Source organism: Protomyctophum bolini (assembly GCF_963924005.1).
Source record: "Protomyctophum bolini genome assembly, chromosome: 13".
NCBI classification, from domain to species: Eukaryota; Metazoa; Chordata; class Actinopteri; order Myctophiformes; family Myctophidae; genus Protomyctophum; species Protomyctophum bolini.
This window is the reverse complement of record NC_137874.1, coordinates 25,239,668-25,262,735: the sequence shown is the minus strand read 5'-3', so window position 1 is coordinate 25,262,735 and position 23,068 is coordinate 25,239,668. Positions and strand designations below refer to the sequence as shown.

Sequence of the window (23,068 nt, the reverse complement as noted above, 5' to 3'; positions counted from 1 at the left end):
AAAGATAGTTTATTCCTCACATTTTCTGGAAATGGTCTAAAATTATACAGCATAGTTCTAGTCTCTCTCTCTCTCTCTCTCTCTCTCTCTCTCACACACACACACACACGGGTCCTTGTGGGGGAGCAAAATGTATAAGCATGACTATTCTATTCAAATCATAAGGTTTCACGTTCTCCACTCGGATTCTGTACAAAATCAAAAAAATCTCAAAGCACAAAATCTGTCAGATGGGGGTCACTTACCAATATCATACACTCCCTCACCAACATGTGTACTAGTATTATTTTACTGTAAAATTGAACAGTTGCATATTTTGTACCTGTGTAATGATTATTTTATTTGAAAGTTAAATATCCCTTTAAATATACTCCCAGTTAAATTAACCATATGGAGTTTAATGTGTGCAACCTGAACCCAGGAATCACAATTTCTTACCCATCTCTGCTTTTAAAAACAATTAGTCAGTATGTGTTGCATTTCACCCCGACACCAGTTCATCTTGAAAAAATAAAACTATGTTTTCCATTTATGTTTTTTATACTTGTCTGATGTGTACTAGCACAGCATGTTATGCCCTCAGTTGAATTCCAGCTTGCCATTATAGTCTCTAAATGCTAATATCAATATGTGGCTAGGAGGCTGGAGCAGGTCAAATTCCACTAGTATGCTTAATAACCATAAAGAGCTGGAACGCATCTGTGTCACCTAAGCTTTTATTCCACTTTAACCATTAATTTTAAACTTTAGCCATTTAAAAAATGGCAGATATAGAAGCTCATAGTGTGGCACCAAGTGCCACGCTACAAGCTTGTGCAAAAATATATATTCTTTCACAGCGAACATTTTTAACTCATCTTTGCTACTGGGAGGTCCCTGGAACAAGAACATCATATTTTTAGATAGGGTTGGCGGGCAATTAGATAATTATTGTGGTCCTTGACATGAAATAGTTTGAGAACAATATAGAAACAGGTTTTTCAGAAAACTGTCATGATTTAGAAGGCATTTGTAGAATCTGGTCTCAAGATTCTTGTGTTCTAAGATCACTTCAAATATGACAAGGTTCAAACCAAAAAAATAATTAAACGTGTATTTTTTAATGATTCACATTTTAAACTCCAGTTTGGTGTCTCTTAAAAAACAAAAAAAAACAGATAAATTTTTTTTTACCACAAAAGCACAATTAAAACGAATCAGACACTTTTACAACTGTGAAATCAAAAGGTGAACAACATAACTAAAGACAATGATAAAAGTGAGAGCTGCACACAAAAATGATTGATGATGATTGTTTAGATATATCTATCAACAACGCTGTAGAAACTGTAAAACACTGTCTGACCTATGATTTCAAGGAACAAGTGATAAGGCCAACTACACATTCTCCTACTTGGGGAATGTTTTCATGTAAGCCTCAACCATGGAGTCCAGGTCATGTCTAGCATCACAGTTTACATTCAAAAGAGAAAGACCCTTTGATCTGTCGATTTCTTGAGTGTTCTCCACATATAGCTTGAAGCGCCTGTAGGCAACATCGTAGCTGCTTTCAAGATTCAAAATTGGTAGGGTGCCAACCACCCTAAGGACTGCAAGCATGTTGGGGAAGAACTTAATGTCAGACAGTTGCAGTGTTTCACTAAGAGTGGAAGGCCCGTTGTCCTCCTTGCCTTTGTGCACCCATTTAACCCACCAGCAGTGCAGCTCGGCAGAGAGTGTGGCTGCATTAGGGATGTCATTTTCATACATTTTTATATCAGTTTCACCCTCTGAATTTAAAGACTTTTTCTGGCCCACAACAGCAGGGATGAGCAAAAGACATCTCAGAGCCTTTAGGTGATTCTCGCAGAAGAGTTCTTTTAATTCTGCAACAACATGGTTCACCACAGCAATGGAAAGGTATTCTTTGTAGTAACTCTGTGGTTGGATAACAGAAACTGTTTGTGGCCGATGCTTTCTCAAGACTGACCTCGGAACCTTGACAGTGATCTCCATTGCAGTTGCTAGGTTAATGGCTTCATCATACCAGAATTCATGATACACATCAATGTTGTCAGACACTTCGGCCAATGACAGCAGTACAGCTTGCAAACTGTTTGCTGCCAAATATACATCTGTAGCTTTGCTTTGCAAATTTTTCCCAAACGCCTGTGTAAGTGACATAATATTCTTAAGCACAGTCAAAGCCATGACAAACTCAAAATCAGCTAGCGCCTTGGAGATCTCCAAAGCGTCATGTGTGACTTGGTCACTCCATCTCATGTCTTCGTTATCATGCACACTATCCACACAGAGTAGTATAGACTCTATAATGTCGACTGCCACTTCAAAGGCATCATGCCTTGTAGTCCAGCTAGTGCGACAGATCTCTTTAAGTTCATTAGCTTTCTCTGCCTTGTCCTGGTAGAAAATTGCAATGGCATGCTCCAACTCTAATTGTAGGGAAGGGGAGTGACTGAAAAATGACTCTATTTTCTTAAAAGTCGACAAGACAAGCTGGACTGCTGGTGAAGCCATGCCACTGGCAAACGAGGTATTCAACGAACAAGTGGATCTTGGTACAAGTACTGCCATTGGGAATTTTTCTGTCAATTTGGTGGCAAACGCTTTAATTTTGCCAAAATGTCTGCCAGAGTAGGAATGAGCCTGACCTCTGCAGTGTTCCATAAGCAACCCCCATTTGTCAGAGAGATCAGACAAGAGTCTCTCCACAAGAGCCTCTCCATCTCCCTCAAAAGGCAAAAATCCAACAAACCTTTCCTGCTGGCAATTACCTTGGTCCACGTAACGCAGAAACACAGGCAGGTGCCATTCCCCAGAAATCTTAACCAAATCATCGGTTATCAATGAGAAAAATACATTTTTCTTGACTTCCTCCAAGATGCCTTCACGAATGCTTTTCTCACACACTTCGATCAATTGGTTCAGCTGCATTGGGGGGCAGCATTCTTTGTTTAAAGGGTCTGAATTAGACATCTTTTGTAGGGCTTCATCCCCAGTATTCATGCGGTATTCTAGCAATGCCTGAAAGTTATTTGAAACAAGGTTCTCCTGTGCTGAAGATCTTTCAGCAGGTCCCTTTAAAGGAATGTTTTGCTCCCCCAACAGTACAAGAGCTTCAAATAAAGACCTGATACTCTGTTTATAGACCTCCTCCTCTGTAGTAGTAGTCTGAGCATCATCTTTCTTTGCAGTAGTCTGAGCATCATCTTTCTTTGCCACTTTTCTGGCCTTTGCGTTTTCTACGAGGAAAAAATAAATCATTGGAATTGGTCAATTCAATATCTGACAATGAAAGTGTAGGCATTTCATATTAGGGCATTAACAATGACTAATTTGCATTAGGGCTGGGCAATGTATTATTATTATATCAAATATTAGCATTTAAGCCCCATTATACTTTGAACATTCTTGAAAAATTATAATTGATAAAGGAAACAACTAATGTTATTGTCACAATAGGTATCAAGGTATTGGTCAAAAACATTGTGATATTCACCCAGCCATACTTTGAATGTAAGCATTTCTTTTAAAATATCGATCTAAAACCTACAACCTGTCAAATATCAGGGTTGTGAATAAATTCACTGCACTGGTAATAACACTAGTAGTAGTATTAACATTAATTTACACTAGCTTGAATATACTGCAATTCAGGTTCAATTCAATTCTTACTTTTCTTCACTTTGTCTTTATTCTCAGTCTCATCTTCAGTCTAGCAAAAAAAATAAAGAGAAAACATTTAAATGCATGTAGTGTGTATTATACCACGAAATGTATTAAAAGTACAAAAAAATATATATATTTCATGACATGCATGACATGCTTGTTATTCCCTACCGTCTCTTCACTCTGCTTCTGCTGTTGTGGTTGACTTGCCACATCAAAGATGGTTGGTATGGCATCATCCTTCAGCATGATATTGTGAGGATCCTCCTGACAACATAAACCACTTAAGCTCACAACAAGACACCAAAATATCACATTACATTCCTATATAAGCCTACTTTCTTTAACGTCAAATAAGTCCAGCAGGTATTCCAGCTCCTAAACGTTTAAGTTGTTTCAACATTCAGACATAATGCGCCCCATAGCCCTTGGTGTATTCAGAATCATCTTTATTGTCACATCACATTTTAGTAAAAGGGTGTGTGAAATTCATTTTTGTGCATACCGGTAGTTCAATTCATCATAGAAATATATTCTGTAACCTTGATGACATATCAGAATCCTACATGTATGCCTCAATTATGTGCGATAACCTGCCTGTAGAATAGAATTAGAATGTCCTAATCACTAATCTCCATTCAGCCAATGAAATCTAATACAATACGGCTTGCAAGTCTGCTGGTGATGCAGACTTGGTGTTGGCTGGTGATCTGCGGACCATTCGCCTGTGGTCCACAATGGTAATCTGCACAAAAATGATTCATTTCATTTTACATACAATAATTTGCCATCCTCAAGCTAATTTTAAAGTTGTGCTAGGTAATTATCTTTGCGTTAAATGTAAAAAAATATATATAATTATATTCAGACGGCTAAAAACATTTTAACTAGGGCTGGGAATCAATTAAAAATATCATTGATATCATTGAAAATATCAATATTTGACCTAAGAAGATTGTTTTGGTCGATTAAAACCGATTTTGGTATACAAGTGGTATACAATGAGCGAGTGCACTCCATGTTTACGCACAGACAGAATATTCTGTAGGCTACACTGCAGTGTTTATCCATTTCCTTTAAGCAATTGATTAATGTACTCGTCTTCATATTTCAATGAGGGCTCCTCATTCGACCACATCTATCCATGGTAACACGAAATCTTCACTTCAGACCATCATTCCCTAGAGGCCAAGGAAAAACCTTTGCCCTGCATTTTTCACATGCCTTTTATAGTTCCACCAAGAGGCAGACTTTTGTTAAACACATTTCTTTATATTACTCCTCCAGATTCTGTCCAAAAATCCCACACATCGTTACACAGTAGCTTTATAGTCATGTGCTCAATACGGATCTGTCCGATATTTCATATTCTATCCTAATTCCTACTATAATGATGAATAAATCCCACCCTTTTCACATTGGCCTGTCATACCACCACCAACAGGTGGATTTTTGCTAAACTAAACACATTTTTGGAACAAAATTCCTCAAATCATCAAATTGCCATCAAAGGCGCAAGAAGAAATGTCACCCTATTCACATAGGCCTATTATAGCCCCACCAGGAGGCCACAATAACCTGACCTGGCCTGGTGGAGACCTGTGCCCCGACAGGAGTCAAGCCTGCGGCACAATGCCAGGCTCGGGCTGCCGGCCAAGGTGCCTGGACCGCTGAGCCACAGCTCAGGCCTATGCCTAGTGCAGCTTTAACAGCTTTAAAGCTCCTGTCTATTCAGAAAAAGCATTAGTTTACAAGGCATTGACAGACACAGGTCCACAGAAATATTGACTACAGTGAAGTGGTCCATGGTGCAAAACTATTTGGAGACCCCAGATGTAAACCATTTGACCACATCGCATTTTAATGTGCAAAGTCTGCAAACTATAGTTTAAAAACAATGTTTGGCTCTATAATGCATTACTTACATTATTCTCAACTGAAGATGTTTCAAAGTGCTTTGCACAAAGCCTGTAGTATCTGTACAAATTGTCAGGTGATTTGTCCTCAAGATCCTTGCGATGGCATTTTTCAGCCCACTTCCTGCATCTAATTAAGATAAATAAAATGAAAAATGGAAGGAGATTAATGCCATACTGAATTTTCTTCATTTCCAGGTAATAATGATCAAAATAATGTAACATAATACACAACATGCAGTTGGTCCGAACCTGTTTTAAATAGTACATTGAATAAGAGCACCCAACATATTAATATCCCATCTATCAATTTCCACAGGAAACCCATTCTAGATGAGATTATGGATATGAAATTCCAGAATTTGAGCGTTATCTCAAGAATATATGACATACTCTCAGCCATTAACGCCCCTTCCCTTCATACAAGACGTTGTAGACTACAACGTCTATGTCATTTGTCTTGTAGTATTACTACAACTTGTAGTAGTATTCTCAGAGGATGCATGTCTCACTCTCAAATACATATCACCCATTTGTGTCCAACACAGGCTCATACAGTTTAAAGTGGGACATCGACTCCTCGGGCGTAGTTTAGTAGGCGGCGTTGTGAAGGGTCTGGCTCTGGCGAGACACTAAACACATTTTGCTGTGGACCCCTGAGGCTGAGGGTCCCGGGACCACAGTTTGAAAACCACTGCTTTTCTAAAGGAACTCTCTGTGATACGATTAATTCACAGTGCACAAAGTAGCCTACAGCAGACTAGGCTACAGTACACCGTAAAAATCGCAGTGTTCCTTTATCCAAATGTAACTATGAGATTGTACAAATGAATGTACCGGTAATCGAATTGACTCAGAGTAAAACGAACAACACTTGAGGATTTGGTAGGAACACATGCTAACTTAGAAACTAGCTATGCTAGTAGTAGCAGAATTACCTTTCAACATCCTTTGGAAACCTGAAGAGAGGCTGGTCGCTGGATTTACCACTAGTGCAATTAAGCACCGCGCAGTGGTTCTGCATCTTTCACGACTCAATGCAAAGCGCAAGAAGTGACATAACGTTGTTGTCTGCTAAATGTAACTAAACTATATCATCCACAGTCCAGACACAACAAAGCAGCATGCAACTAACTGTCTCCAGTCCAGAGAACGCGCGCGCTGCTGCTGCATGGTTCCTGTTCCCACAATCCTTTGCGAATTGCGATCCTCGGAATTAATTCAAAGCTATTCTAATTCAGAAACAAGCCCGGGCAAAAATTGACCAGAGATTCTAATTCAGAAACAAGCCCGGGCAAAAATTGGCCAACTGAACTGAACTCATAATAAAAGTAATACTAAACATTGAATACAGTACATAAACACAACAGGTTCATCTCTTGATTTCTGGCGTCTGTGACATGTATGTTAATGATGTTGACAGATTTGTTTCTTTGTTAAATTGTTTGTATTATATAAATTGTATAATACATAGAATACATGTGATGTACACTCCCTTGCAATGAAAGTTAAATACCGGTAGCAGCCAGCTATCTGGTAAAGGTAGGGAAGCATTGTAAAATAATGTGAAATGGGTAGCAGAACCCTTAACATTATTTGTAAATGTATAATAATCAATAATGGCATAAATTGATTGATTGATTTATTTATGTATTAACAGTTTGTAGAATTACAGTACATTTCAAGTACAACTCAATACAAAAACTGTTAACAATGAGTGGACGACACCATAAAGCATTACACTTGTTTACAATAGGGCCCACCATTTTCAAAACATTTAGAGATGTGTCAAAAATAAATCATCATAGGAAGTAAAAAGGGAAAAGAAACATTGAGGGGAAACAGGGGTGGGTGGGGGATTTTTACGGGGGCCAGTTTCGAATTGCATCCGTCCGTAGGTGCCCTTTGAGAGCAGTTTTGAAGGAGTCAAGGGATTCGCATGTCTTAATGACTGTTGGTAGGGTGTTCCACATTTTGGTGGCATAGGAGCGAAATTAATTTAATCCCTTGTTTGTGCCGAATCTGGGTTGCACATGTTGAACTCTCTCTGGTGTTGTGGGTGTGGACTTCGTTGACATTAAGGAAGTATTTAGACAGGTACATGGGTATCTTGGTGGTGTAGCGAATCTTGTGGACCAGACCAATTGCAAGGTGCTGTACTCTGTCGTCAACCCTAAGCCATTCCAGCCTGTCAAAGTGGGCAGGGGTGAGGTGGGTTCGGGAGTGCATGAGGCCAAGTAGTAGCCTGACCAGTTTGTTTTGGGAAGTCTGGAGCCTTGTTTTAAGGGCCTTAGGTGCTGTGGTACCAGGAGGTGCAAGCGTAGTTGAAGAAACCTTGTACGAGGGCTCCTGTTAGGGTCTTCAAGGTGTTTTTGTTGACCAGTGAGGGAATCTTGTTCTTTGGTTGACCTTTTTGATTACGTTGGTGGCCATTTTATCTAGGTAGGTCATTTCATCTTTTCGTGTGATAATATGTCACCCACTCTAACCAAGAAGCCATCTGCCTTGCTGAGATTACTATTTGATCCAAATAGAATGGATTCCGTTTTTCCCAGGTGTAAAGATAGTTTGTTATGTTGTTAATACAATAGACCGACAGACAGACAGACAGACAGACAGACAGACAGACAGACACAGATACAGACAGACAGACATCCTACTTTTTGTGTTATCATTTTATCTTAAATGTCTGACTGTCACTGTACCTTGTGCATTTGTACATTTCTGACAAATAAATTATGCAATCAATCAAACAACATATACATAAAGCCAAACAAATGTACATCCATCTGTGGATCTCCCCTTTGAGTTTGTCATCCATCTCGTGTTTAGACAAAACAACACTACTACTGTACTCAGTCACCCGTGTACTCTACTGTCAAGTCTGTCATGGTTTGGGAATTGGGCGTGTTGCTTTGGCGCAGCAGTAGGCAGCAGTTTAGGTTTAAACCAAGATACTGTTAGCTGAGATACTGTGGGATTCAGGAATGGTTGTGTTGTTCAAACATTCAAAAAGAACAGAGGGGGGGTTTTCAGGACAGAAACTCCGCCTTCACGTGCTTCACGTCTGGTGAAAAATAAATCCTATTGGTTGGATTTGGTTTCGAGCGACCTCATCCTGACCAATCCCAGCGCAGCGGCGCCAAAGTTAAAAAGCAAAGCAGTTTGTTTTTCAATAGAATGTAAGGCGACTTTAGGCGAGGCGAGTCTTTCAATTCAACTGGTAGAATTTAACACAAGACATCTTTGTCCTACATCGGTTCGGTTGGTTCGTTTTTCCATAGTTCCACACTACACCAGGGAATTTAGTAAGTTAACATTATTCGCACTTTTTCTACAACTAGCCTACAATGGGAAAATTCTCGTTACTTTGTTCTGGTTTATTAACCAGAAATAACGATCTATCGTGACTTCGTTAACTGTGGTAACGTAACTAGCTACTACATTCTACAAGGGAGCAGTTAACTCTAGGGCCGTTAGCATTTGGCTAAGTTGCTAGTTAACGTTTGTGTTTTTTACTCTCCCCTCAGATCCTCATTTCGTTCCTTAACTGGCCGAGAGAACGAAGAAGAAAATGGACAACAACATCATTTCAAGAAGACACTACAACAACAAAAGGGTAATTTAAGGTTTTTCATGATTTAAAATGTTTTGTATGCAATTTAGACATTCAGCACATGTGTTCAATAGCATAGTAAAATGTAGATATTCGGCTGTTTACACTGTCTGTACTTGAAAAACAAATCGATTGCAATAAATGTATTAAAATAAAATGTACTTGACAATTTGCATGTTTGAAGACTGAATAGGCATTAGCAGGCCTACAGTAGGGGCGTGTCTGATCAAATTAATATCTAAGATTTTACAATATAATATACAAAAGCCAGAGTAGACTAGATCCCAGTAATAAATAAGTAATAATAATAATGTGTAGATTTTTAACATGTAGATTTTTAACTAACCTAGGTGAGATGTGCTAAAAAGCAGCATCAATAAAGACATTGGTGCAGACTTGCAATGAATGACTGTAGAGCAGTGTAGATGGGCATAATTATAACATTTTCAATCTTCCCTGGGATATATTCTAGCCTATATTTTGAGGTTGCAGCCAAAGGAACATACCGTATACATTGTATGTGGTTGATTGAATAAATTAGCCACTGTGATACCGAATATACATTCTTGCAGCAGAACATTTGCCAAATAAATGTGTTATGATATTGAGAACAGAATATTATGTGCTTGTCTTTAGGCTTTACACACAGACACATTTTTTAAAAACCTTTTCTCTCTCTCTCTCTCTCTCTCTCTCTCTCTCTCTCTCTCTCTCTCTCTCTCTCTCTCTCTCTCTCTCTCTCTCTCTCTCTCTCTTTAGGGAAACAAAGAAAATGCTCAGCCTGCAGATAGTAGCAAGACCTCTAAAACACATGTTTCCAAAACAGTGTCTACCACTTTGGCCCCACTGTGCCAGAAGAGCAATGCAAAGGAGGCAACTGTGGCTACAGATGGTACTTCTCAAAAAGTAAAGCCCAAACAGGTGAATACAAAGAAGTCATCTGGAGAGGCTGTGGAAAGACTGAAGACAGTGCAGAAGGCTGATGTCAAACCCAAGACAACATTGAGTCAAGCTTTTCTCACTGAACAGGCTGTGAGACATAGAAAACTAGCTGCAGAGGTTCCAAAGCCACCAGCTGCTGTGCCACCAACAAAATCTGCTCCTGGCATGTATAAAGGCAGAGTTGTCCAGTCTAAAATCGGAGCCATTTGGAAGTCAAATCTTTCATTAGCAGGGGATGATCAAAAACCAATTGCAAAACCACCGGCGTCCAAAGTAGAAAGCAGAACAGCTGGAAAGTTGATGACAATGAGGTCTAAATCTGTTGCAGACTTGCCTCGGCGTGGCATACAGAGTCTTCAGTCCCAACGGTCAAAATCAGTGTGCAATGGACCTCCTCCAGTATCTAAGCGCACAGTCACTGGCCGCCCTACTGCAGGCCTTTGCTCTGCCATCCCCCCTAGCAGGTCCATTCCTTCAACTGTGGCTAGCTCCAGGAATGCTACCGTGTTGCCCAAGGCAAAAGGGACACGGAACATCAAGCCCAACAAGTTGCCAGTTGGTACGGACAAGAAAGTCAGCAAGCCTTCTGTTACCAGTACTATCAGCCAATTCAAAGGTTCTATGGAAACGGCTGAGGAGAGGAGGTTTGCAGTCTTTGAGTTTTTCTTCACTTTATTTCCATGGTTTCATTCTCACTCTAGGGATTGTAGATTTGATCATGTTTTATATGTTCCTCCACAGGGCAAAACTGGCAGAGTGGCTGGCATCCAAGGGGAAGACTCTGAAGAGGCCAGCAATGGCAACAGTAGCTCCCACCAAAACTAAAACAGCTGTTAAGCCAAACTGTCAGCTTAAATTCCAGGTTGATACCAAGATGGTTGAGTCTCAGCCTCTGTTACTATCTGATTCTGAATCTACTGCTGCTCAGCCTGAAGATGACCAGAATTTGAAACCTGTACAGCCAGCACATGACGGCTCAACTCCACAGATCATGAATACCACTCTGGACCTGTTGGACAACTCTGACGTAGATCTCCCTGTTGACCCAGAGCCCAGACTGAGCGACGTAAGCTAAAAATAACCCTATGGGCCCTTTCAGTCTCATGTTCTCTGAAAGACCCAGTGGGACTTTCAGACAACATTTTTGGTGTGGTTAATGTGTTTTTGGTTTTTAACAATGGATACATTTCATGAATGAGTATTTTTATTTTCTCCAACCAAAACTATGGTAGTTTTCACTTATCAGTGACCTTGTCTGAAAACCAGTTAAAAAAACCCACCAGTGTTTTCATAGTTGGTCTTTAAACAAGTTACTAACCAGCTTTCCCCGTAATTCTATTTGACAGGTTGTGGTAAACTTGTGTGATATCTTGGCAGCCATGGAGATTCCCTCTCCATGTGAGGATGGTAAGTTTAGACAATTTAGTGCACACTAACACAGCAATAATGTATTGGGGTGTTAGTCCAATGTTCAAACAAGGTTTATATGCTGAAGTAACTTGATAAGATAAGTTAAATAATTTCCACCTGAAATTGTATGGTGGTAAATCACGATTGGTTCTGTGCCATATACACAGATTGTGATATTGGTTGTAACTTGTAATTGCTCTCATCCATATAAATAATATAAAAGGATAGTCATATTTGCTTAGCCACAATCGGTACATTTAAAAATGTAAAACAAACCAGACTTGAACTTCAAGAATGTATGGTAGCCAACAGGTTAGTCCCGTTTTATGGTGGCTTTAAATGTTAGTTGCAATATAAGCAGACATGTTTTAATTTACATGCTTCTCATTCCAAAGGATCCCAGCAGACAAATTATACCTCTTGTGAGGTGGAAATGGACAGCGGGGCAAAAGATGAATGTTGCGATGAGAAGAATGACCTAGGTGACGTTGATTATGTGCCAGAGGATGTCGAAGTGAAGACTAAAGATGAAGAGGAGAAAGTTGATAGCGAGGAAGATGAGAGTGATGATTATGAAGATGGCGATGAGGACTCTCTGGAGACCACGCCAAAGAAGGATGAGGAAGCTTCCATGGTGAAATACAGTGTGAGCACCACTCCATACCTGCAAAGGTGTGTATTGTTTATTGCTCTGATAACAATACATGTAATGTACTTATTTGAACTAAGTTGATTCACAAAAAGTGTGATAATAAAAGTAATTATATATAATATTAACAGGATCAGTCCTACTCAACCCTTGCTAACTGCCTCCTTTTTAGAGTTAAAAACACAATCGAAGGTGAAGCAAATGCATCTGGGTCCCGGCGAAAGAGCAACATTAAAGACCTTAAGTTCCTAACGCCAGTGAGGCGTTCCAGCCGTATCCATCGCCAAACATCTCGTCTGCCTGGAATGCTGGCCGACCACGACCCCTGTGTGTCGTCACTGGCGGAGCTGGCGGGGTTAGGTGATAATGACCCCACCACCGCATACATCTACAGAAGAAACCCTGCCCTTCTGGAAGATCTGCCCGGCCAGCTGCAAGACTTGTAGACAAGTTGTTAGGTTGTTCACACTGGCGCTAATGTTCACTTTATGTGGGTTCTGCATTTAGAATTCTGTATTGTTCTAATACATTTGTACAAATTGTTTAAAATGGGTAATGCTTCAGTGCAATCAAACTGATTGCTTTTATAATTTTAAAAGCCTTTATCATTTTCCTTCCTTCCGTGTGCACTGTATATTTTATTATATTTGAATGCTACAGTCGTTACTGGTACCGGTATGTTGTTGAGGTACTTTCAAAATTGCATGATTGCTTAGTCTACTGAACGGTGTAATTTGTAATACAAGTTAATAAACTTGTAATTACCTCCTTTAATGCGCTGAGCTTATACTTGTCAATCTGGAAATCTACAGAGAATTGTACCATCTATAGTTTGGGAATTCGTAAAAAAAAAAAAAAAAAGGAGGGGGTAAAATGATGTTCAGACCTGATATTACATTTTGTGGTAGTTGAAGTTCAGTTTGTGTTTACACTAAGGCAGTGGTTCCCAAACTGGTGCGTGCACCTTCTAGGGGGTGCGCATCATGAAAAGTCTAATGGTGGCGCTATGGTTTTATTTTAAATATATTAACATTGCCAATATATGCAGAATATTGCCTATGCTGCATATGACATTCAGTCATGTGGATAAAAAGGAATTGTCTATGCAATTAATATTTCCGGGGGGGGGGGGGAGGTAACGGGGTACATGGCCAAAAAGGTTTGGGAACCGCTGCACTAGGCATAGGATCAGCTTTGCCAGCCACTGAGATTGTCATCTAGAAGTTAGGTCTGTTTTTACAGCACCAAAAAAGGTAGTGTAAGGTCAGTGTTGCCATCTGTTTGGAGGTAGACGAATACACAATCAGTTGCTTTTATACACTGCCTGCGTGTTCTCATAACCAGTTATTTATAACAGTTGATTTCTTAAGCCCTATACCTGTATGATGTGCCTAATAAGTAATAAATGTTCTTTGTAGCTATAAAAATGCAGATGTTTTTTTTTTAAATCATATCCTTAATGTCCAGCACTTGGCCTAAATACAGGCATAAGATATGCACACAATCCTCAACTGAAAAATACAAACTCACCATTTGATCACATTTATCCCACTTTATTGACCATATTGTACAAATCCAGGCTCTCAATTGAACATTTTCTTTTGGCCACAAGATTGTAGATAACACCTCTTGACATTTGGATGTTATCACCAGCTCCCTCTGGTACCAGATGAGACATTTCATTGTAACAAAATAACAAAACAAAAAATTATCCACAAAACAATCTCTTGTGATTTGCTTTTCCCAACATAAGGTATAAAAAGTATTCATTTAATTCCCACTCATCTGCTAACCACAGGGGAAGGCATTCAGTGCTGTGTGCTAAAAGGGGTGTGTGATTGCCGACAGATGAAATCTCTTATGTCCTTGACAGTCCTCGGTTGTCTAGGTCTTTCACCTGCAAGGTTGAACAAAGGGATTTTTTAAAATCAAAATGAGCTTCTACAATGGTTTACAGAAAGTGACAAACTGACAAAAAGTACTTTATTCACTGACGAAAACCTTTAACTTATGACTAAAACTAAGACTAAATATAAGGTCTGAGACAAGTAATTTTATATTTGGTTGGGCTCTGAAAATAGCAGATCTATGAGCATGCAACAAAGTGTAAAATCAGCCCATTACGATGCCATCAAGGCCCGCCAAAATACATCTTTGTCGACTAAAACAACTGTAGACTCAAGGTCCATAGATTTTTTTTAAACATATCAGATTACAAAATATGACTTAAATTAGAGCAAGAATGCAAGCAGAGATCAGATCATTTTCTTTATCAAAACAATGAGGAGAAACTACACCAAGAGGCACATAAAAAAAATGGTCACAAAGTGACATTTGTTACCTTGTATATCCTAACCAGCCAGTGCTCTGTTGTGTAGGCCTCTTCCAGCACGTCCAGTTCAAAGTCTTTGTTCCCGATCTCAGCGTTTCTCACTCGGTCATAGCCAGGTGGGCGCTCTACAGAACAGATGACATCAGGATTAAAGTTGATCTCAGATGCAACAGTAAACTTGAAATTGGTTAACTGACTGAACATTTTTGCAGTTATTTGAATAGTTTTGGATTACAGTTATTTTTAACCAGTAGGCCATAAGTGATATCTGCTACTATTGCACAGATTTCTTTTTTGTTTTAATGATTCACCAAAAACGATTATGTACCAGATTAAGGCTTAAAATATGAATTTCTGTCAGTGCTGTTAAGGACAATATGCCCTTCCTTATCTAGCAAAGCAGGCAACAGCAAGGCATCATTGTCTAACCTGGCTAACATTCTATGAATTAAAAAATAGTTGGTAATGTGTGGTAATTTTTTTTATATGTCAACATGTATAAATCCTAGACAACAATTTGAACCGGTAATTTGTCAGGTAGCAGGACCTGCCGTTCCAGTGACTACTTACTGGCCTCTGTGTAGACCTGTCCAAAGCGGTAATAGCACATCTTGTACATGAGGCAGTTGAGGAGGACGGGGGAGCCCTCCCGGTCCACTCTGAACTCCCCGGTGGGGGTGTAGTAGTCGTGTTCCTTGATGTGCTTTCCTGTGTCTGTGCTGCCCCCAATACGCACCATCCAAAGGAATTTATTGATATCTAAAGGAGGCAGATGGATGTATTCATTAAATACACCTTATGTAAAGACGCCGTCTCGTAATTTAAAGGGATCATGCTAAGAACAAGCATTAGGACATATATGCTTAACATTTCCTTAGACTGGAAATGACAAAGGAAGGCAGGAGACGAGCAAAGTGCTCAAAGACAACTCACACATGCTGCATTTGAAAGCTCAGTGTTAAGAGTTACGTCTGACATACCGTCTGAGGAGTAGCCCGTCAGTCCTCCGAAGATGACCAGGACGTAGCTGACGTCCAACTCCCTCATGATCTCATAAGCCCTCTCCTCTGTGGACGCCATAGCCTACATAGGGAATGGAGATACAAATATTGTAGTGCAAAGAAAGGCACGGTTACCCTTATTACATCAATCTTATGTCGAGAGGCTCACCTGTCCTACTCTGGAGATGTGCGTATTGTTCCACGTGTTGTTGTCCACTAGGATAGTTCGATTGGCCATGGCAGTTATCTGATAACCATAATCCCACCATGACATGACTTTGGCATCCTGAAAATAATAAAGTAGAACATTTTCACTATAACACAAGTCACAGTATAATAGGTACAGTATTAGAACATATTTTGGACATCAGCAAATGACCAATGGAAAAATAGATAAAAACTGATTATTTGTCGCCCAAAAAGCTGAATACATAATGTTTGTTGCCGAAGAACAAACTATCCACTAAACCTTTGTATTGACTGACATTTTGAAGTCAGATAATACTAAAATGACACTTTGATTAACATGCAGTTTTTCACACCACTCCAAACATTACCCTTGAAACCTTTAAGACGCCCTGAGGGCGAGTAGCGACCTCGCTCTAAAGGGTGACTGCTGGGCGAGTGCTGGCGCTTTGGCATGAGGGTCAGATCGACATATGGAATGAATTCTGTACTGGCCATATATGGAGTGTGTCTTGAATGTAGAGGATTTGATGAGGTCCATATATGGAGATCTAAGGGTTTAAGTTTAAGGTCAGATGTAGAGTTGCTGGCCGGCTCCAGTTTTTTTCACTATGATTTCCTGTTATCTTATACCTTGGGCCATCAAGAGTTCATAACGACCACCCTCAACTCGGCCCCGTTTTGTCTCAGGGGCCAACAATCCCCCCTTTTGGGGAAAAGCTTCTGGCAAAATTATGTAATTATACATACAAGGTACTGCAACTGCACAAATGCTCAGAAAACCCTCAAATTTGGCAGGATGTATCCTGACACATAGGGGAAACATGGCCTTTAAACAGATAACAGGATTGTTTTCTAACCTCTGGGGTGTTGTGGCGGAGCCAGTAGTAGGCCTCTCTGAAGTCGTCAAAGATGATCCGGCTGCCGTCGCCACCACGGGCAGACAACACAATAGAGGGAGAGGAGTAGGCCTCGCTGGTCACCCAGGTAGAGTGGAAGGTGTAGGTAATGAGGAAGAAGGTCATGACCAAAATCATCCCACTGGCAACCTGGTGGAGAAACATCAAGATATAATGACATGATGCAAGCCAGCAGATAACACAGGAGCACCAAATAGTACCATTGTCAAATACCAAAACTGTGTCACCTAGAACAAAAAACGCTTCAAATATGACCTAAAGTATGTGACTCATAAAAATAATAATCTCTGATCTATATCTACTCAATGTTAAATTGTACCCAATTGAATAATGTTTGTAAGGCTGCAACGATTAATCAAATCAATTATTCATTTAGTTGCCGTATTAATTGTCGTCAAGGCGGCAACAATTCACTGGAGTGTGGGTGTTTTCCACGTAATAGTTTTTCCAGTGTTAAATGTAACTAAGCCCAAGAGGAGTGAGCATCCCTCTTCACATGCAATCAGCCGATAGTTGCACATGCACAGTAGCGATTGCAAAGCAAAATTATGGTGGCAACCTATGCAGAATCACATGGTATTCCAAAAAAAAGTCTGAGGCCATTTGCCCTCAACATTTCAAAGAAAAGGATTACTTGCAGTATTTTCTATTGTTTCTATTGTATATTAACATTAAAGCCAATATAACTAGTTTGTACCTGCGTGCAGGATTATGGGATAAAGAACCAAAACATATGTTTACACCGACATATGTGTAGCTATTCTTTAGACTGACAAATTTGTGTAGCTATTCTTTAGACGGAAAAATGTGTAGCCATTCTTTAATCAAATGTATGTGTAACGGGGTTTAAACACGATCCGGGTCATGGCAACAATTTAACGCACGGGATTCAAACTCGGGACACTTTTGAGGCCATCAGGCTGAGGCTCTGAGACACTCTGCTACATATGCAGTCAGAATAAGAGTGAAGTTACTATGGGTGGCTTTAATTATTTGTTTTTTATTTGAATAGCAGCCTAATCAGCAGCTGAGCAAAATGTAATAATGTATTTTTGAATGAATTATTCATCTTGTATGTCTTTTTTGTTAGAACATGTCTAAAATAACCTAAAATGAAATGTATACGGTGATAGCTAAGTAAGTGCCATAATCTGATTAATTGTTTAAATAATAGTCTGATTAATCAATTATGAAAATAATTGTTAGTTGCAGCCCTAAATGTTTGACATCTGTTTAATCGATCAATTATATTGTCTCAAAGATGGCTCTCTGCCTCACCTCATTTTTGATTGGGTAAGTAGCGTCGTGCTGCTTCTTTGTCTTCTTGTCTGGACGGCTGACATCCAGGTTCTTCATGTAGGTGGTCAGCACCTGTGAGACGCCAATACCTGATAATATGCACATGACTGGAGCCAGGACCAGCATCAGACGCACCTGAGAATAAAAGATGGATTGTTGACAGATTTTTAGTATCACATATTGCACAAAAAACACCTTTCTTCTATGACTTTATTAATTATACTTAATACACGTGGCTACACGTGTTCACGTGTTGTGTGCCATTTAGTGCCTTGTTCTTGAGGTTGGACCAGCCTCAAAAGTAAACAAACTCTTGGCAAAAGACTCTTGTCAAGAAACACAGGTGTACTTTATAGGCTGTGTAATGACTACAATGGAAACAAGCCCTCTGGGCTTTTTGTGTTATCCTTTTAGCATTATTGTATGACTGACTTTACCCCTGTACTTTTTGTAGATCAAATAATCAATCAAAAAGTATATATACTGTATATCAACAACATACCATGACAGCTGAGAAGTACATGCTGGTGACTCCATACATGATAATGAAGATCCTGGCATCAGACAGGTTGTTGAAGCAGTAGTACAGACCCACTGTAATTAAAATTAAAAGGAACAATTAACATTTTTATTATTCGTTTACATTCATGGAAGTATAAATTAATTGTCAATATTGCATATTACACCAACAAGAGATTAATTATGCTTCAAGTCTAATAGCATGTTGGTCTACTTACCTGGGAACATGAAAACCAGCAGTTGCAGATCAAAGTAGTAAGAGGACCAGGTGGTGGGCTGATGCTCAGAGACAGATGCAATGATGGGGATGTTGTTCTTGGCATAGGACGGGTCCAACAGTGAGTAGAAGCGACCAGTCCATGGTGAGATCTTGCCTAAAACATGAGGCATGATGGGGGTCAACAACTTGATAATTCTGCAACTACAAAAGAAGCATCTCCATTACCCAAGATGAACCCAGAGTTCCCTCTAAGCTTATGAACACATCAGTGAAGTACATTTGCACAGTTGCATCGACAAAAACATTTGTTTTTTAATCAACTTCATAGTGCTAGAATATATCTGCAAGTAACGGGTGGCACACACAATCTTGCTACTGGGGTGGACACTTCTTACCAGTCAACATGAGAACAGTTCCCACAGACAGCAGGACGAAGCCCACCAGGGAGATGACACTCTTAAACAGGACCTCAAACTGCTGGCCGTTGAGCTTGCTGCGCAGGTAGTCCACAAAGGCGTGGATCTGACACAAACCGAACACACCGAAGGCAGCCATGTGTTCTGAAGACTGCACTGGCTGCAAGAGAGACAAGAGGACAGGGTGAGCAGGGTTGTACATCACAGAACAAAACTGAACCCAATCACTCCTGCAAGGTGTCAAACAGTGTCACATGACCGACAACCAACCTACAAGCGCCTTTGATGCTGTGTTGTGAGCTTGTAGGACAGAGGGAGTAAATATGCAAAAAACAATATAAAGAACATTTAAATAAATATAAAGGGTTAGGAAGACCAGTTGGTATTTAGAAAGCTCTTTAGGGAGGACTTAAAGCTAGCAATAGCAATAGAGTGCTAACTGACTGCATAGCACTATAAGGTGTCCATTCCCAATTTCCCACACAGCTTATGAATATCCATGGTACAAAATATGTGGAGTTATGCACCAAATATTTGATTAATCTCTGATTTATGTGGTCGTTTTACCTGGAATCCGACAAAAGAGATCTGCATGGAGAGGATGGTGCCCAGGCAGTACACAGTGCAGTACGCAACATAGATGCGGTGAGAGAATCGCCCTGTGAGCATCAGGACCAACACATGGAGGGGGATGAGGTTTATCAGGAACACATAGCCACCCCAGGAGGACACCTGTGAACGCACAAATACACCCCTCCAATAAGTGTGATTGAAGCCCACATTTATTTTGTAAACACGTCTATGCATCATTGGTTCTCTTGTATTGCCATGTAGATAGTTACTGACCATGTAGAAGTAGGCCAGTGCGCAGATGGACGACCAGTACACTGAACCCGTCTTGACGGCCTTGATCCACATGTAGTAGGTCAACAACATACAAAAGATGGCAATGCCTAGGTGTACGAGCAAAGCAGCATTTATCACATTTATTGTGGCTAACACTGTATTACATTTTTTATTCGAAAAAATAAATGGCAATACTGTATGCATAAGGGCTTTACCTTCATTGTCATAAGAACCAGCAACAGAACGGGAAATATAACCAGGCACGATTGCAATCATGGCAGCAGCTAGAAGTCCAGCACCTGCATCCTGAGTATAGAGAAGTCCAGGAGAGTACCAGAACAAAGAAAGATGATGTACAGTTAGTATGTCACAGACTAGTCATTTAAAGTCAGCATATGAGAGAGTTCCTTTTGCTTGTCCATTATCTAGAGTACCTTAAGCTCTTTGGTGAAGTGGTATGTGACTATGGCAGTGAAGGAAGAGAAAAGTGGAGCCAGGAAAACACAGACATTGCGGATGTCGATTGTGATGTGGAAAAAGTGTAGTACATGGTAAAGGGCAGCAGAGGTGACCATCAGACCTGTTGAGGTAGACACAAGAGAAGATATAAGCTTGTCATAGTCCAAGTGGTAACCTAACAGCACACTTGATGGACATCCCACATACTAACTGCATAGCACAGTAAATTATAACGCAATAATAAGAAACAAACAAACAAAACCAGACCAAAGTAATTGTCATTTTAAAAGTTTATTGAGCATTCGTACCTGGGTAGATGGTGCCACCAATGATTCTGCCCAGAGGATACCATGCCCTGTCATCAAACCAGTTGTGGAACTTGTAGAAGCCTTCCTCTGTTAGGAAGCGGGTGGTACGGTAGTTGAAATATCTGAGGATACAGTATGTAAATTTAAGCACCACATTGGGGGGGGGGGGGGGAATCATTAACAGTTAGGGTTCAATGAAATGCAAAGACTTACGGATCAAACTCATGGATGACACTTTCAAACCTCAGTACAGAGAACAATCTGGTGGAAAAGGCTAGAAAAGGGTAAAGAAAAGCATACATAATTCATTCCGAGTTTGATTTATACACTGGTTCATCATCTACAGTAGGTAGGCATGCTGGTTATAACCTAAATTTGGTTTAGTGCAGTCAGTCACAGACTTGGTTCTCAAAGTGGGGTCCAGGGAGCCCCAAGGGTCATTGAGACTGAGAGGGTCCCCAGGTACATTAATGAATTAATATAGGATCCAAATCAGTTTCACCACTTAAATATAGTCACGATGCAACACGCTGTGAGCTTGTAGACCTGCTACTTTCAACAAGAAAATCTCTAAAATATAAATGGATGTTCACTTGGGGGTGAGTTTGGTGCTTCAGATGTGGTGGTGGGGGGGGGGGGGGGGGGGGGGGAGACTCACAGAGGATAGCAGCCATAGACAGAATGAGCAGCTTCAGCAGTGTGTCCTGCTTCTCATAGGACAAACGCAGGAACCCCAACTTAGTCATCTTGACAATGTTAGGGACAGCTATCCACACACACTACCTAATGGAAGAACACAATCAGTCAGTGCTGAATCTACAATAACAAACTCATGACTAAATTAGTTAACATTTTTCTCCTGAGATGAAGGTAAACTTTATTTAGGTCAAGTCCAACCAGATAAGGCCACGCACTTTGTTGTGGCATTAGGGGAACCAACCCGGAAGTGGGTCCGTATCTAGACGCTAAAACCAGTGCACTATAGTGTGCAAGAATGACACACTCACATTTATGTTTTAATTTTAAACTTTAAGGTCAGCAACCGTAAAATATCTCACCTTATTACGTTAGATATGTAGGAAGTTAGCTAACCTTGCAAGAATCAACAAGAGCAATGAAAACATATCCGCAGTAACTAGTACACCCGATATGTACATTAAATATGAATGCAACATTTGCACTAAACGATTGTGTTTGCAACTCTTAATCATTGTTTGCGTGCATTTAATGTGTCTTGTGACGTGTGAGTTGTGTCTGGTTCCATTCAATGTTAACGTTAGCTATAGCTAGCTAGCTGCAGTCTAAATGAATGGAGGCCTCAACCCCTTCCCCTGTGTTCTTTTTACGAACCCCAATAACTCATTTTAATCCCACAAACACAGAAAGATAATTAGAGTTAAAAGCATTGATGATTACCCCGCTCGAATGCACAGATATGTGAGCAGTTTATGTTCAGTAACACTCACCCACTCCGCTCCTGTCTCTCACCACTTTTCACACACAGACAACCCTGGGCGTATACTAGTGCCGCCCCAACCAGCCTTACCGCCAGCGTCAATTGGCTAATTGCTGTTAAAGTGAGACGTTGCACAACCGTGATTGGCTCTTCGGCTAGTCACTCAGTCGTGTTCCAAACATGCGGAGATTCCCTGTGGCGCTGTGGTGTGACGTGTCCTTAGAATAGAGTCAAGTCATCACTACGCCCTCTGGTGGTTTAAATTAGAATGATTGTTCCTATTCATCTGGGATTTTATCTAGTTAGTACATTGCTAATCTGAGTTCCCAGAAGTTTTATTTTTTACCACTAGTACATTGCTGGTCAATTGCTGGTCAAGTGCAGTGGTGGTACTCAACCTCAACCAGAGTAGATACTTATGGACACTGAATTACAAGAGACTATTATAAGAGCACCTATCTGCAATTTGTAACTACAACGTTTAAGAAAGAAATGACAGTTTACAGTACATATTTTTCTAATTTACTACTAGTATGTTTAGCATATTATTGTATATTATTCTATGTCTTTAAAACAAGTCAAATCAAATCAATCCAAACTTTATATAGCCAATTTAAAACAACAGAAGCTGACAAAAGTGCTTTACAAGGTTGAGGCAAACAAAGCATGAACAGGCACTCATCAGCACAGAGTAGAGTGTAGACAAATACATAATAGTTTAGAAATGCCTTGAGGAATTTAATATACAGGACCACAATGGAAACATCCTGTATTATCCTTTCAGCACCATTTGTGTAATCATACCACTGTATCTTTTTTGCAAACTGTAGTGTTCAATCAAAAAACAAGTGAAAGTTGCTTTGTCAAATTTGTGCCTGAGTAAACCCACTGTAAAACGTTGAAT

At 40.0% G+C, this 23,068-nt stretch overlaps 3 protein-coding genes across 3 annotated transcripts; 1 reads left to right on the top strand and 2 right to left on the bottom strand.

The window, feature by feature from the left end:
• Positions 1–1,106: 1,106 nt before the first annotated feature.
• On the bottom strand, positions 1,107–6,728 carry thap12a (THAP domain containing 12a). The gene is made up of 5 exons (XM_080779488.1): positions 6,524–6,728; positions 5,595–5,715; positions 3,841–3,936; positions 3,676–3,715; positions 1,107–3,242 (listed from the first exon to the last, which is right to left on the bottom strand). Exons 1-5 carry the CDS (start codon positions 6,607–6,609, stop codon positions 1,390–1,392), a joined length of 2,196 nt encoding a protein of 731 aa, XP_080635614.1. The 5' UTR covers positions 6,610–6,728; the 3' UTR covers positions 1,107–1,389.
• Positions 6,729–8,755: 2,027 nt separating this feature from the next.
• On the top strand, positions 8,756–13,622 carry LOC308326999 (cytoskeleton-associated protein 2). The gene is made up of 7 exons (XM_080780116.1): positions 8,756–8,893; positions 9,116–9,204; positions 9,961–10,787; positions 10,885–11,209; positions 11,490–11,550; positions 11,949–12,225; positions 12,375–13,622. Exons 2-7 carry the CDS (start codon positions 9,160–9,162, stop codon positions 12,646–12,648), a joined length of 1,809 nt encoding a protein of 602 aa, XP_080636242.1. The 5' UTR covers positions 8,756–8,893; positions 9,116–9,159; the 3' UTR covers positions 12,649–13,622.
• A 112-nt stretch (positions 13,623–13,734) lies between these two features.
• stt3a (STT3 oligosaccharyltransferase complex catalytic subunit A) lies at positions 13,735–22,230 on the bottom strand. Its single transcript, XM_080779498.1, has 18 exons — positions 22,175–22,230; positions 21,367–21,491; positions 20,922–20,982; positions 20,709–20,830; positions 20,376–20,521; positions 20,157–20,247; positions 19,942–20,048; positions 19,663–19,827; positions 19,075–19,255; positions 18,678–18,833; positions 18,443–18,534; positions 17,920–18,075; positions 16,582–16,770; positions 15,705–15,821; positions 15,515–15,617; positions 15,105–15,293; positions 14,544–14,659; positions 13,735–14,099 (listed from the first exon to the last, which is right to left on the bottom strand). Exons 2-18 carry the CDS (start codon positions 21,452–21,454, stop codon positions 14,061–14,063), a joined length of 2,118 nt encoding a protein of 705 aa, XP_080635624.1. The 5' UTR covers positions 21,455–21,491; positions 22,175–22,230; the 3' UTR covers positions 13,735–14,060.
• Positions 22,231–23,068: the final 838 nt, after the last annotated feature.